The sequence below is a fragment of the Podarcis liolepis genome (assembly GCF_965112155.1).
Source record: "Podarcis liolepis genome assembly, chromosome: 17".
Lineage (NCBI taxonomy): Eukaryota > Metazoa > Chordata > Lepidosauria > Squamata > Lacertidae > Podarcis > Podarcis liolepis.
Window position 1 is genome coordinate 37,060,321 of NC_139571.1, and position 15,243 is coordinate 37,075,563.

General features: G+C 48.4%; 1 protein-coding gene across 4 annotated transcripts in view; it reads left to right on the forward strand.

Moving 5' to 3' along the window:
• Positions 1-3,398: 3,398 nt before the first annotated feature.
• LOC310696355 (stimulated by retinoic acid gene 6 protein-like) overlaps positions 3,399-15,243 on the forward strand; it is a 53,691-nt gene continuing 41,846 nt past the window's right edge. Inside the window, exon 1 of one of the 4 annotated variants that reach the window (XM_083481791.1) lies at positions 3,399-3,825. In XM_083481791.1, the coding sequence (XP_083337917.1) occupies positions 3,812-3,825 (14 nt within the window). In that variant the 5' untranslated portion in view covers positions 3,399-3,811. The remainder of the gene's footprint in view (positions 3,826-15,243) is intronic. The other 3 variants (XM_083481794.1, XM_083481792.1, XM_083481793.1) reach the window with 3 other exon arrangements.

Consider the following 15,243-nt stretch of genomic DNA (forward strand, 5'->3'; position numbering starts at 1 on the left):
CATTAGCTAAAGTGGTGCTTCAGGTTAAGAACAGTTTCAGGCTAAGAACGGACCTCTGGAACAAATTAAGTTCTTAGCCACTTAATTTGTTCCGGAGGTCTGTTCTTAACCTGAAGCACCACTTTAGCTAATGGGGCCTCCTGCTGCCGCCGCGCCACCGGAGCACAATTTCTGTTCTTATCCTGAAGTAAAGTTCTTAACCTGAAGCACTATTTCTGGGTTAGCGGAGTCTGTAACCTGAAGCGTATGTAACCTGAAGCGTATGTAACCTGAGGTACCACTGTAATAACAATAGCCATTGTATTTTATTTCTATGCTAGAAAACATACCAGTGGCTACAATGGGTGCCTTTTGCAGAGTGGGGAGCTGAACCCAAACTTCCTAATCTGGTTTAACACTCTTACGCAGTTGTAAATTTGTCTATTTCTGAAGAGTGGCTTCACTCTATTTCTGCAGGCACCACAAGTGTGTTGCTCTCCAGCATTCCTCTTGACTTTTCTGGTCCAGTGTAACTCTAGCTGCTTCTTTACATTAGATGACATTTCCGTGACATTTATACAAACCTTCCTGCTGGGTGTGTTCTGCTTTTTTGTTCTGTCCTATTGAAAGGAAGAAAAGAAAGGTTGTTCTGCTGGTTGTGGGGTAGCAGGGTAACCACCTTAGGAGTACAGAATCTCCAGTGGCTAATTCATACTCTATTACGCTTTAAAATCACTTTTTGCCTCTGACTCAGTCCGTTGGCTGGCCTGTCTGTGCTATTATGTGGGCAAAATGAATTGCCATTGGAAATAACAGAGAAGAGTCTTTGAATGAAAGATTTGTTTGTTTGTTTGTTTATTAGATTTCTTGTCCACTCTTTACCATAACATCCCGGGGTGGGTTACAACAGCAAAATACACAATTGTAAAATAAATAAAACAGTTACAGCCACAAAGCACAGAAAGTGTAAAAACAATTAGAAACAGTTTCATATGCAGATTCCAAAAATACAAACAATACAATCATTTAAATTTAGACCCAATGTTGACAGGAATCCACAGGGACCTTTAACAAGGTCTAAAACAGGGAAAACAAGGTCTAAAACGGCTACCTATCTACTACTAAAACAGGGAAGAAGATTAAGTCTTGATCGGAGAAGAATGTTGATGGATTATGGCGAAATGGCTAAAATGACCAGAAGAATCAGAAATCAGGAAGACCTAAATTTTAATAAGGAATGGGGAAATTTTATAACATCTTAAAGATCATTGTAAACAGTTGAAACTGTTAGTAGGATTGGAACATCACTTGTAGTTTAATGGTGAATTTTGGATACAATGGAGAGATAAAAGATTTGGATTATTATGAAAGATGCAGGAGGAAATGATTAACAAGAGGATCCACAAAGGGGAGGAGGGAAGATATTCCATGGAATCTTGTTTTTACGGTATGTTGTGTGTTGGTTATGTGACTGTAAAATTTCAATCTGAACACACACACACACACACACACACACACACACACACACACTGGTACCTCGGGTTAAGTACTTAATTCGTTCCGGAGGTCCGTTCTTAACCTGAAACTGTTCTTAACCTGAAGCACCACTTTAGCTAATGGGGCCTCCTGCTGCTGCCGCACCGCTGGAGCACAATTTCTGTTCTCATCCTGAAGCAAAGTTCTTAACCTGAAGCACTATTTCTGGGTTAGCGGAGTCTGTAACCTGAAGCGTATGTAACCTGAGGTACCACTGTATATATATACCAGGGACTTTCAGGCTCAGATAATGGCCACACTGAGAAAGCCGCCAAGCAACACAATCTAAATAATGACCTTTTAACAGAGAACTACACTAAAACACCCCGCCATGAGGGGAACGAAAGGGGAACCTGAGACGCGATATGAAACAAACCAGCAACACTCAGCCCACGAACGACATAGCACACAGTCAAGAAAGCCAAAATGGCGATGAGCAAGGAGAAGGCAGAAATAAATAAAACCACTACGACCTCACAAAGCGAGCGAGCAGGCAGTACCATCCCAACCAGACCTGAAGGAACTCAGACAGAGAGTAACAGAAGCTATCTGAGGCTCTCTAATGGACTCGCTGCACCAAGCTTGGAAGGATTTAAAGACTCCCTTGGAGCAACAGGTCAAGTTTGAGACTCTTACTGGCACCCTGGAGAAGAGGAAGCAGATACAGTGGTACCTCGGGTTAAGAACTTAATTCGTTCCGGAGGTCCGTTCTTAACCAGAAACTGTTCTAAACCAGAGGTACCACTTTAGCTAATGGGGCCTCCAGCTGCTGCTGCGCCGCCGGAGCACGATTTCTGTTCTCATCCTGAAGCAAAGTTCTTAACCTGAAGCACTATTTCTGGGTTAGCAGAGTCTGTAACCTGAAGCATATGTAACCCGAGGTACCACTGTACTGAAGGGGCCTCCCCCTCGGCCTCATTGTAAAGAAGCAAAGCAATGGGTGCACATGGAGACATATGTAATTGGAACATACCTACCAAAACTTGTAGCAGGTGTTATAAAACTGAAACTCAGCCAGAAACAACTCGGTTATTCAGGACTGCACATCTGATGTTTCTCATTTGTTCAATATGACTAAATAAAAAAATTCCTTCCAGTAGCACCTTAAAGACCAACTAAGTTAGTTCTTGGTATGAGCTTTCGTGTGCATGCACACTTCTTCAGATACACAATATGACTATGACTGTATATTATGTTGATTTAGCTTCCTGTATGATTTATACAGTATCAACAAGAACAAAAATCTATCGAAGATGTACATAAGGCCTTCAAGAATTTGGGGAAATCATTGATGCACAGTGGAAAGAAAGATATACAGTACTGACGCTGAAAATCTGTGTTGTGAAATTATAGGAATAGCTTGAGCACTTCCCAAATCTATTCCACGACAAGGAGTACTCTTCATACCACCGCAACAAAAAAACTCATGGATAATGTGCCCAATGTTTCTGTTGCTCTAAGGATCCTTCTCACACTTACCCGGAAACCACACACAGTGGGCAATGAACACAGTTTCTCAAAGCTCAGACTTGTAAAAATATAGGCTCAACAGCGTTGCAAAAGAGCCCAGTTGGCTTGGCAACAATATCAATGGAAGATGCCAACTATGCCTGGAGGAATCTGAGACAGAATTTGCAAAGGAAAAGGCATGCAAAGTGAGATTCTGGTGTACTTGAAATCAAAACTTTTAAGAGGCTGAGACAATTCACAGGATCGTTCAAAACCATTTGTGTGCCAAACATATTCTTTTGTATTTGAAAAAAAGCACTGTACTCAAAGACTGTTAGCAATGCGAGTGTGTGGTGTGCAAGCAATTAGTCGAAGGCGCAAAATAGCCAGGCACCAGCAGTGCGCATACCCTAGAAAACGTCTGTTTCTACGGGATCTTTTCAAATTCTGGCAAACTGAGGTTGAGAAGAAACCGAAGATGTGAGCGATGGCGACCGTTGTCTGGCCTCCAGGGGGCTTTGTGCTCGCTTATTCCGGGAGAGCCTCGCCCTGATTTTGCCCCCGGGGCATAGAAGCGCTTTATAAACAACAAGCCCTGCCAGCGCATGTGAGGAGAAGGCAGTGTCTCGCCCCAAATATGCCCGCGCCCGCCCTTCCTCCTCCCTCTGCCCCGACGTGACCCTCCCTGCGAAAAATGGAAATGAATCGGGAGGAGCCGAGAGGAGAGTAGCGCGCCAGACCCGGCAGTGCGCGCTCCTCGGCTAGACAAGACCATCCCTCTTCTCTCCCAAACAGAGGGAGAGGGCGGCTCCATCATCTTCCCGTTTGGTGATCTCCAAGCAGAGCCATGGAGGACTTCTGGTAAGTCCGAGCAGCCGAGCTGTGGGGCAGGGGATTTGTGCAGGCAGGATGGCGGAAACTGGGGTGTTTGTGTGTGGGGATGCCAGCTGCCTCGGTGCCGCTTCTTTGCCTGGCGCTGCGTTCCCAGGATCCTGCAAGAAAGCGTAAAAATCTGACGCGCGCCAGGCGAAACACTGGGATGAAGGCAAGACACGTGTTGCTGCTAAAGTACGTGAAGACGGCAAGGCACGTGTTGCCATAGGAGCCAACTCCGAGGGGCCGAGGTCACTTCAGCCTCTCCAATCAAATATATGAGCTCCCCCCCCCCCCCCGCCCAAGTTGCTGGGCATTGCCTTTCAAATGGTGTGTGTGGCATAGGAGCCAACTCCGAGGGGCCGTGGAGGGTCTTCGCCGCCCCCATAAAAGTTGATGGGCATTGCCATTCAAAGGCTGAGTGTCCACAACATCCTGTAATCGATTATGCAGGGCGGGGTTTCCCTGCCCCTGCCCCCGCTCCCAATTTTGATTCAATTTGACACCCCTACGTGTCGCCTTCCAAACCCCACCGCGAACCGGTTGCTGTTTAGGCGCGACCCTGCACGTGTCTTACTCAAAAGTAAGCCCCACTAAGGCCAGCGGAGTTTACTCCCAGGAAAAACGGGTAGTGCATCGCTGTTCTTGGTGGTGCTGGGGTGAAACCCGTGAGAAGGCTCTGGTTACTTGTCAGGATTTTGTTTTTATTCTTGGCTTGTTTTGAATCTCTTTGAAACTTAATCTTTGATGGAAATAACAAAGGATGGGGTGCCACGGAGAGCGTTCACCCTTTTCTCAGAGCCAGGGTGGGTTGGGGGCTAGCCAGCGGTTTTTTTTTGCCCCAGTGAAGCCTCCGGAAGGGCATCATTGAGGCTCCCAGCCTTTGTGTGTACCCAAATGTCCGTGGGGGTTGTTTTTTTTTGGCCAAACTGGGTTTTTGCCCCGGGTGGAAATGAGCCTCCGTTCTCCCCTGCTAGCTGTGTTTGCAAATGACATTGCCCTTCCCCAATTGCTTTTCTTTCCCCGAACGAAATCTATTTATAGAAACGTGCACACATATATGGGGATGTATGCAGTGGCGTAGCGTGGGGGGTGCAGGGGGGGCCGACCGCACCAGGCGCAACATCTGGGGGTTAGGGTTAGGGTTAGGGGGCGCAAAACCACGGGTTAGGGGGCGCAAATTACTTGCCTTGCCCCGGGTGCTGACAACCCACGCTACACCACTGGATGTATGGAAAACATATTTCTCTCTCGCGCTCCTTCTGTTTGACACGGGGATATATAGGGAAGAGGTAAGGGAAAGGTAAGGAACTTTTGTCATTTGGCCAGAAAGGAAACATCTTAACAGCCTAATTCTGTGTAGTTACTTCTGTAATTCCACCAGTCAACAAGTGCTTTCCAAGGCAAGGACAAGGGGCCCCTGTTCTATAGCGCCAAGAATTTTCAGTCTGAAGTTGAACACAGAAGAATCAAGAGGAAGGAGAGGCAGAAATAAGCAGGAGAGGAGCATGGAAACTCATGGGGCTAAGATTTTTAGCTCCTTTTTCTCAAACTTAAGGCAGGAGAAATCTGATGCCAATCTGTTTTCGATTCTGTCCAGCGAATGAAAACTACCGTATTTTTCGCTCTATAAGACGCACCAAACCACAAGACGCACCTAGTTTTTGGAGGAGGAAAACAAGAAAAAAAATATTCTGAATCTCAGAAGCCAGAACAGCAAGAGGGATTGCTGCGCAGTGAAAGGAGCAATCCCTCTTGCTGTTCTGGCTTCTGTGATAACTGCGCAGCCTGCATTCGCTCCATAAGACGCACACACATTTCCCCTTACTTTTTAGGAGGGAAAAAGCGAGTCTTATAGAGCAAAAAATACAGTATGTTTTAAAGGTCATACTGGTAGTGGGTTGAGTCCATTATGTTTTGTTCTAAGCTTCTTCTTCTTCTTCTTCTTCTTCTTCTTCTTCTTCGGCAATCACTCGTAGCCGAGTAAGATTGTCTTCCATGAACACGGTCTTCACAGTGAGTCCGTAAGTGACCTTGGAGGCCAATTCTGGATCCGCACATCCTTCCACATTGGGTACATAGGTTTCTGGGCAGGAGTTGATCACGGTGAGGGTTTGCCAAGCGTGCCTTCCTCTTAGCATGTTTCTCCTTTCCATCCTGAGTTTGAGCTTCTTCAAAGCCCATGACACCTTTGGTAAAGGCTGTTCTCCAATTGGAGCGCTCGCAGGCCAGGGTTCCCCAGTTGTCAGTGTTTATACAGTGGTGCCTCACAAGACGAAATTAATTCGTTCCACAAGTTTTTTCTTCTGGCGAGTTTTTCGTCTTGCGAAGCACGGTTTCCCATAGGAATGCATTGAAAATCAATTAATGCGTTCCTAGGGAAACCGCCTTCAGACCAGGTCCGGGGACAGTCTGTCCCCCGACCTCTTCTGAAGGCTGGGGGGGGGGGAACAAGGGCTTTTCTTCCCACTGCCAGCCTTCAGAAGGCTGTTCTGAAGGCTGGCGGTGGGAAGAAAAGCCCTTCTTCCCACCTCCCGCCCCGCAAGCTCCGGGGACAGGAGGGCTTTGCTGCCGACCGCCAGCATTTTAAAAGCCCCTGATGTCCCGGGGCGATTTTAAAATGCTGGCGGGCGGGAGCGAAGCCTCCGCTGTCCCGGGGAGATTTTAAAATGCTGTGGGTCGGCAGCGAACGCTTCGCTCCCGCCCGCCAGCATTTTAAGATCGCCCGGGGCAGCAGAGAAGTCTCCGCTGTCCCGGGAAGGCAGGCGGGGGGGGAGCAAAGACTTTTGCCCCCCGCCGGCCTTCAGAAGAGGTCCAGGACCTCTTCTGAAGGCCGGCTGTGGGCAAAAGTCTTTGTTCCCGACCGCCAGCAATTTAAAACAGGTCCCCGGAGATTTCCCTATGGGCTTTCGTCTTGCGAAGCAAGCCCATAGGGAAATTCGTCTTGCGAAGTGCCTCCAAAACAGAAAACCCTTTCGTCTTGCGGGTTTTCCGTCTTGCGAGGCGTTCGTCTTGCGGGGTACCACTGTACTACACTTTAAAAGATTTACCTTGAGAAAGTCTTTACACCTCTTTTGTTAACCACCAGCATGATGCTTTCCATTTTTAAAGTTCGTAATAGAGTAGTTGGGATGCGGGTGGCGCTGTGGGTTAAACCACAGAGCCTAGGACTTGCCGATCAGAAGGTTGGCGGTTTGAATCCCCGCAATGGGGTGAGCTCCTGTTGCTCGGTCCCTGCTCCTGCCAACCTAGCAGTTCAAAAGGATGTTAAAGTGCAAGTAGATAAATAGGTACCGCTCCAGCGGGAAGGTAAACGGTGTTTCCGTGCACTGCTCTGGTTCGCCAGAAGCGGCTTAGTCATGCTGGCCACATGACCCGGAAGCCGTACACCAGTTCCCTCAGCCAATAAAGCGAGATGAGTGCCGCAACCCCAGAGTCGGTCACGACTGGACCTAATGGTCAGGGGCCCCTTTACCTTACCTAATAGAGTAGTTGCTTCGGAAGACGATAATCAGGTATCCGAGCAACATGACCAGTCCAGCGAAGTTGATGTTGAAGAATTAATAGTACCTGTTTGTCAGCATTTTCATTTATAAATTCAACCATATGTTGCAACTGGCAAACTTCTTAGTAACAACTGATTGGGTTTCCCCTCCCCCTGCATCCTGTGTTAGACAATCTATCCTTTTTTTTATCCGCAACTGTTTGGAGCTAAAAATAAATACAGTTAACAGTCTGCCATGATTTGTTGTTCTTTGGGAACCATCACTATTTTAATGTTCTTATTATTATTTGTTAAATTTGTATACTGCCCTTCATCTGAAAATCTCAGGGCAGTTTACACCACAAAGTACATAATAAAAACAAGAACAAACCAATAGCCTCCTCTCTCACAAGCACATTTAAATGGACATAGACAGTTGATCAGCAAAAGGCTTTTTTTGAAGAGGAATCCCCCCCCCCCCCGTGCCTATTTATTTATTTATTCCTCGCCCATCTGCCTGGATTTCCCCAGCCACTCTGGGTGGCTCCCAACAGAATATTAAAAATACAACCAAATGTTAAAAACATCCTGTCAGGGAACTGCCATTGCAGTCAGGAGTGGTGGAAGTGCCGGAGAAGGTCCCAGCAGGAAAGAAGGGGACTCAGTGACCAGGGAAGGAAATCAGCGTTACACCAGGGAGAAAGGCGGGTGGAGGCGGACTTCGGAGGGATGGCTCCAGGACTCTTTGCCAGAGACCAGCGGGGAGAGCATTGGTCCTCCACTGCCCACACCCACCCTGCGCAGAAGACTTCCGCGCAGGGAGGCTAGGCGGAGACTATCCGTCAAGGAACTTTTATGTTGGAAGAAGTTCAGGAAATGCCCACTGACGGATTCTGCCAGTGACTGAGACAGACGCGTAATCAGGACTGTCCAGCTAGGGAAAGGTTTATCCAGGCAACCTCACCGAGAGTGGCGGTAACTTACGCACGGGCAACCCTCAATTCCCTTTACACATCCCTAAGCAGGGTTGCCTTCAGATGTCTTCTAAAAGTCAGATAGTTGTTTATTTCCTTGACATCTGGCGGGAGGGCGTTCCACAGGGTGGAACTGAGAAGACTCTCTGCCTGGTTCCCTATAACCTCGCTTCTCACAGTGAGGGAACCGCCAGAAGGCCCTCAGAGCTGGACCTCAGTGTCCGGGCTGGACGATGGGGGTGGGGACGCTCCTTCAGGTATACTGAGCCGAGGCCGTAATCATGAAGGCACTAGATGAACCACCCTGGGGAGAACATTCCACAAGTAGGGAGCCACTGCAAAAAAGGCCCGTTCTCATGTTTCCACCCTCTGGACCACTCATGGAGGAGACAGATGAAGAAGGGCCTCAGATGATTATTGTAGAGTCTGAGTCGGTTCATATGGAGAGAGGCGGTCCTTGAGGTATTGTGGTTCTGAGCTATTTAAGGCTTCATAGGTCAAAACCCGCATTTAGAATTGGGCCCAGAAGCTAATTGGCAGTCAGTGGAGTTTGGCCAGGATCGGTGTAATATGCTCAAACCATCTTGCCCTGGTGAGCAACCTGGCCGTCAAATTCTGCATCATCTTCAGAGGCAAGCCTATGTACAACATGTAATGTAACCTAGAGATTACCAGAGCATAGACAACAGAAGTTAGGCTACCCCTGTCCAGATAGGGACACAACTGGGCCATCAGGCAAAGCTGATGGAAGGAACTGATATCATTGAGGGCACTTGAGTCTCAAGTGACAGCAAAGGATCTAGAACAGCCTTTCTCAACCTGTGGGTCCCCAGATGTTGTTGAACTACAACTCCCATCACCCCTAGCTAGCATGGCCAGAGCTCAGGGATGATGAGAGTTGTAGACCAACAACATCTGGGACCCACAGGTTGAGAACCGCTGATCTAGAAGTACCGCCAAGCTACAGACCCGCTCCTTCAGAGTGAGTGTAACTCCATCAAGAGCAGGCAAACTCCCATCCATCTAATCTAGGGAATCACTCACTAATTGTGCCATAGTCCTATCTGGATTGTATTAAGTATAGTGGTACCTCGGGTTACATACGCTTCAGGTTACATATGCTTCAGGTTACAGACTCCACTAACCCAGAAATAGTACCTCAGGTTAAGAACTTTGCTGCAGGATGAGAACAGAAATCGTGCGGCGGCAGCGGAAAGCCCCATTAGCTAAAGTGGTACCTCAGGTTAAGAACAGTTTCAGGTTAAGAACGGACCTCCGGAATGAATTAAGTTCTTAACCCGAGGTACCACTGTACAGTCATACCTCGGGATAAATACGCTTCGGGTTGAGCGCTTTCAGGTTGCGCTCCGCAGTGACCCGGAAGTAATGGAGTGTGTTACTTCCAGGTTTCGCTGCTCGCACATGTGCAGACAGTCAAAACGTCACGCGCATGCGCGGAAGTGGCAAAACACGACCCACACACTCGCAGATGTGCTGTCGCATCTTACGTTCTGTTCGGGATGCGAACGGAGCTCTGGAACGGATCCCGTTCACATCCTGAGTTGCCACTAGTGGGTGGACATAGCAGAGAACTTCAATGCCTAACAGATTGAGCTTCAGTTTGTTGACTCTCATCTAGTCAAAGTTATTGAGGGAAGACAACGGTCTACCACTGCCATCACTTGCAGAAGAAGAGCTGTGTGTCTTCAGTATATTGCTGATTGTTGTTGTTTAGTCGTTTAGTTGTGTCCGACTCTTCGTGACCCCATGGACCAGAGCACACCAGGCACTCCTGTCTTCTGCTGCCTCCCGCAGTCAAACTCATGCTGGTAGCTTCGAGAACACTGTCCATGCTGATAACGCACTCCAAAACCCCACTCAGCAGTTTTATGTAGATGTTATGGGGGTTTTCGACCAGTGTGCCATGGCACCCTGGGGTGCCTTGAGTGATGGTCAGGGGTGCTGCAGGCAACCCTGACCTCTGTCCCTCATCCTTTTCTCCATCCTTTGATGCCGTCTCGCGTCTCTGCCTCTCAAAGGCTTGCGTGCCTGTTTGTTGCAGCAGCCCTGGCCATAAGCTCCCCAGGCAAGTGGTACCTCTGGGGCTGGCCATGGGGTGCTGGTTGCCAGGAGCTGAGGTGACTTTGGAGTAAGCAAGCAAGTGGGTGGGGAAGCCCAGCCAGCCAGCCAGTGTGGTGTAGTGGTTAAGAGCGGTAGACTCGTAATCTGGTGAACCGGGTTCGCGTCTCCGCTCCCCCACATGCAGCTGCTGGGTGACCTTGGGCTAGTCACACTTCTCTGATGTCTCTCAGCCTCACTCACCTCACAGAGTGTTTGTTGTGGGGGAGGAAGGGAAAGGAGATTGGTAGCCGCTTTGAGACTCCTTTGGGTAGTGATAAAGCGGGATATCAGATCCAAACTCCTCCTCCTCCTCCAGCCCTTGCTGTTGGGAAAGGACAGACAATAGGGAGGCCAGACAGCCAGTAAGGCAGATGCTTGCTGTGTGCAAGGCCTGCCTGGGAGTTGAGTGCTCAGTGCTGAAGGGGAGGCTTTCTGCCATGCAAGCCCGGCGGTGCCTGCTGCCGCACCTGCTGCCTCCCAAGGTAAGTTGCTGGCCTCATGTTCACCTTTGGCCGGTCTCTGTTGGGCCACTAAGGCTGGTGGGGACATCGTCTCCGCAGGCCCCTACAGGGCAGTGTGAGGAGGCGCCTCTCTTTGGCGTGGGGGGCAGCACAGAGACCAGGGATGGCGGCAGCAGCTGCCCAGAGGACTCCCAAGGAGAGGGGAGAGGAGGCTGAGGGAACACTCCACAAGGGAGGGTGTTTGAAAAAGGGTGAGAGGCTGCCAGCTCTGTTGGCAAGGGGTGACATAACTGTGCTCCTGAGCCCCACAGGGGTGCCACAGAAAGAATGTACTTGGTTAAGGGAGCCGTGGACTCAAAAACATTGAAAACCTCAATTAAGCCTTGAGGAACCCCACACAGAAGGCTCCATGGGGCCAAAACGTACTCCCCAAGCATCACCCGCTGGATACAGCCATCCAAGTAGTACTTGAACCGCCACAAATGTCTAGTTGCCATTTTGGAGCAAGACGGTTCTAAAGTCTTATTTTCCAAAGGATGGACTGATTGTGACTGATTCTCAGTTAAACATCTGGCCAGTTCAGATGACAACCTTGAGCCAAATTAAGAACCTTGAAAACTTAAAGAAGAAAAGTCATTTTATCGACTAACAGTGCTGCAGACCTATAGGTGTTTTTTTTTTATTAAAAAAAAGCAAATAGCTTATACAGTGGTACCTCGGGTTAAGTACTTAATTCGTTCCGGAGGTCCGTACTTAACCTGAAACTGTTCTTAACCTGAAGCACCACTTTAGCTAATGGGGCCTCCTGCTGCCGCCGCACCGCCGGAGCACAATTTTTGTTCTCATCCTGAAGCAAAGTTCTTAACCTGAAGCACTATTTCTGGGTTAGTGGAGTCTGTAACCTGAAGTGTATGTAACCTGAGGTACCACTGTACGGTGGGCTTCCCTAGACCATCAACAACCTTAGAAAATGAGTGCCAGAGATACAGTCCGTACCTGCAGGAAGGGGCTGGTCTCACAACTGCATTTGATACTGTTGAATATGAAATGTGGTTTCCAGGTCTTCAGAGGGTTTTTTTTCTGAGACAGGTCTGGGAGAAAGCTTTTCTGATTAAACCTGGGGCTCCCATTGGACCGCTGCACCACAAAGACAATCTCAGCCTCAGTGAGCAAAGCCTGTCTTAAACTAATTTACCACTAGCACTCACTCCAGTAAAACGTAACCCATCCCTATCACCTGAGCGCTGTAAGGGATGCTCAGAATGAGGATCCTACCTCCACATGTGGTGGTTTTGCCCCGTTCCTCTAGCTTTGATCATATTTCTAAAATACCGTATTTTTTGCTCTATAGGACGCACTTTTTCCCTCCCAAAAATTAAGGGGAAATATGTGTGCGTCCTACGGAGCGAATGCAGGCTCCTTGGCTTCAGCGATAGCAATGCAAAGCCTCTGAAGCGCAGAGGGAGCGCTCCCTCCGCGCTCCGGAGGCTTCGCGTTGCTTTCGCTGAAGCTGCCTGAAGCCTCTGGGGGCTTCAGGCAGCTATCCACATGCCTTCGGAGCACAGTGGGAGTTCCCGCCGCGCTCTGAAGGCTTGCGGATAGCCGCCTGAAGCCTGGAGAGTAAGAGGGGCTGGTCACACTGACCCCTCTTGCTCTCCAGGCTTCGCTTCGCTGGAGAGGCGCTGCATGGTTTTCCCTCTCTGCGCAGCGCCCCTTCAGCGAAGCGGGAGGAGAAATGGAAGGGGCTCCGTTTCTCCTGCCGCTTCGCTAAAGGGGCGCTGAGCAGAGAGGGGGAGAATTTTCCCCCGCTGTTCTCCCCCTCTAAAACAAGGTGCGTCCTATGGTCCGGTGCGTCGTATAGAGCGAAAAATACGGTATGTAACCAGATCATCCTGTAAGCAGCTCCTTTTGCTCTTCCCTGCCCCCAAACTCCTTCTTGGAAATCTCATTAGTTTCCTCTTGGCTGCAGGCAGCAAAAGGTCCTCTGTTTTTCTTTTATTGAAAATTGGCACAAGCAGGTTTGACATCTCAGTTTCATGGAAAAATTAACGCACGATTCGTGGAAAATAAATCTAATAGATTTAGACATGATATAGTTTTCATTCCTAACTTTCATAACTTTTGAGAATTCACAACCTCCCACCACCCACCCTGGATTTTGGAAGGAGCTGTATTAGATAGTTGTTTTTACTTTTGGCTTGATTTTAATGCTCGTCAATTGTTTCCAGTCATGTATTTTAACAATTATGCATTAGAGATCTGAAACTGTGTGTTTTGTTACGGTTCTCCATTGTGATGCAATTTGCAAAATAGAACAAAAAGTGAGCGATGGTGGGATAAGCTCCCCTGCGTGTTCTTTTAAGAAAATTAGTTGAGTCTGGTTCCTGCCTCTTATAAACAGTATTTCTAGCTACATAAGAATCTCATACTAATTCAAAATAAAGTCCCTTTTGCACTAAATACGTGCATTGGGTTGCTCCCCAAAGTTGCAAGTTTTTCATTTTATATTGCGTACAATGACAGTAGTGAATGCCTGATTCCAGTTCTGGATTGATAACAGTTCTTGGTGGGTTTTCTTACCGCAACACAGCGCAGTGCCAGTGAGAGATTTCCTCCCATTAACAATAGCAGGAAGAAGAAGGAAAGTCAGTTCTGACTGGGGTCATGCCAGTCGTGTAGACTTCCTCATTTGGCAGACTTCCTCCATCTGTCTCCAGTCGCCTCCTGCTACAGCAGCTACCTGAGAGGAAAAGCCACCACACAGGACCAAATATCAGCGCTGGTTTCACCCTCCATGTTCCTGAAGTGAGCGCCAAAATAGCCCACTCAGTATGCCTGAGAATCTAGAACAGAGGTTGTGTGTCAAGGTTTGCAAGCCATCCCAAATAAACTCACACTTAGAATCATAGAATCATAGAATCATAGAGTTGGAAGAGACCACAAGGGCCATTGAGTCCAACCCCCTGCCAAGCAGGAAACACCATCAGAGCACTCCTGACATATGGTTGTCAAGCCTCTGCTTAAAGACCTCCAAAGTAGGAGACTCCACCACACTCCTTGGCAGCAAATCCCACTGTCGAACAGCTCTTACTGTCAGGAAGTTCTTCCTAATGTTTAGGCAGAATCTTCTTTCTTGTAGTTTGGATCCATTGCTCCGTGTCCGCTTCTCTGGAGCAGCAGAAAACAACCTTTCTCCCTCCTCTATGTGACATCCTTTTATATTTTTGAACATGGCTATCATATCACCCCTTAACCTCCTCTTCTCCAGGCTAAACATGCCCAGCTCCCTTAGCCGTTCCTCATAAGGCATTGTTTCCAGGCCTTTGACCATTTTGGTTGCCCTCCTCTGGACACGTTCCAGTTTGTCAGTGTCCTTCTTCATCAATTTTTGTTTCAGGTTTTTGGCATGATTTTGGCCACAACTTTATTTAAATGCACACACGTGAGTGGTTGCTTAGGCATTGGTTACGACTATCTGTCCTTGCCCCAGGGACAGAACTGACTTCCGGATTCCAGCGGAAGCCAGTGAGGGAAACAATTTTTGGGGAGAAAATGAAGCTGGGCCTCAGTCCCTCACTTCTCACCCTCATGCTCCTGGGGGCTTGCATTGCCCAAGTCCGATGCCAGGGACAAGGACGAAAAGAATGGCAAGCCCCTGGATTCCTTTAACGGAATTCCCTTGCAGCACCACCATTGGAGGGGTAGGCACTTACCCCTCCACCAACCAATTTGAACCAATGCCTAACCGCCAACCTTACAAGTTGTGACGAGTTGCTACGCAGTAGGCAAAAACCAAATGGCACCAGCCAATCAGCCAAATGGATAAAATTCCTACCAGGCCCCTGCCCCCAAAGCATAGCAAGGTCAGAGGACAACAACCCCCCCCCTTTTCAGGGAGGGTGGGCAGGTGATCCGGTGCACGCAGCCCAAGAGGACGCCCAAGGCTACGTGTCCAGTATTTAAAACCTTTGACCCCTCCTTCCAATTGGCAACATCAAAATCTCCCCAGAGACTCAAATTATCCACTCACTGCCTGTGGCCATCCAAACGTATCCACCCAGCAACAGTGGGGTAGCCTGCTGGCCCCCACCGCAACACGTGCTCTCTGTTAGGGAGAACACGCTTTCCCAAACTTTTTCAGGTCCCCATCTCCTTGGTTCCAAAAACTCATCCCCACTGCCCTCTAGCCCGTAATAAGCATTGTTCAGAACATGACCCACTAAGGAAGAGAGATAAAATTCAAAACAGCAACAATTAATTGCACGTTCATTCAAAATCCCATTAAAACTATCAGTCAACAATGAGACTTCCGGGTTTTGGCACACACACACACAAAAAGAGACTGCCAATCTCAGGGTTGTGGGTT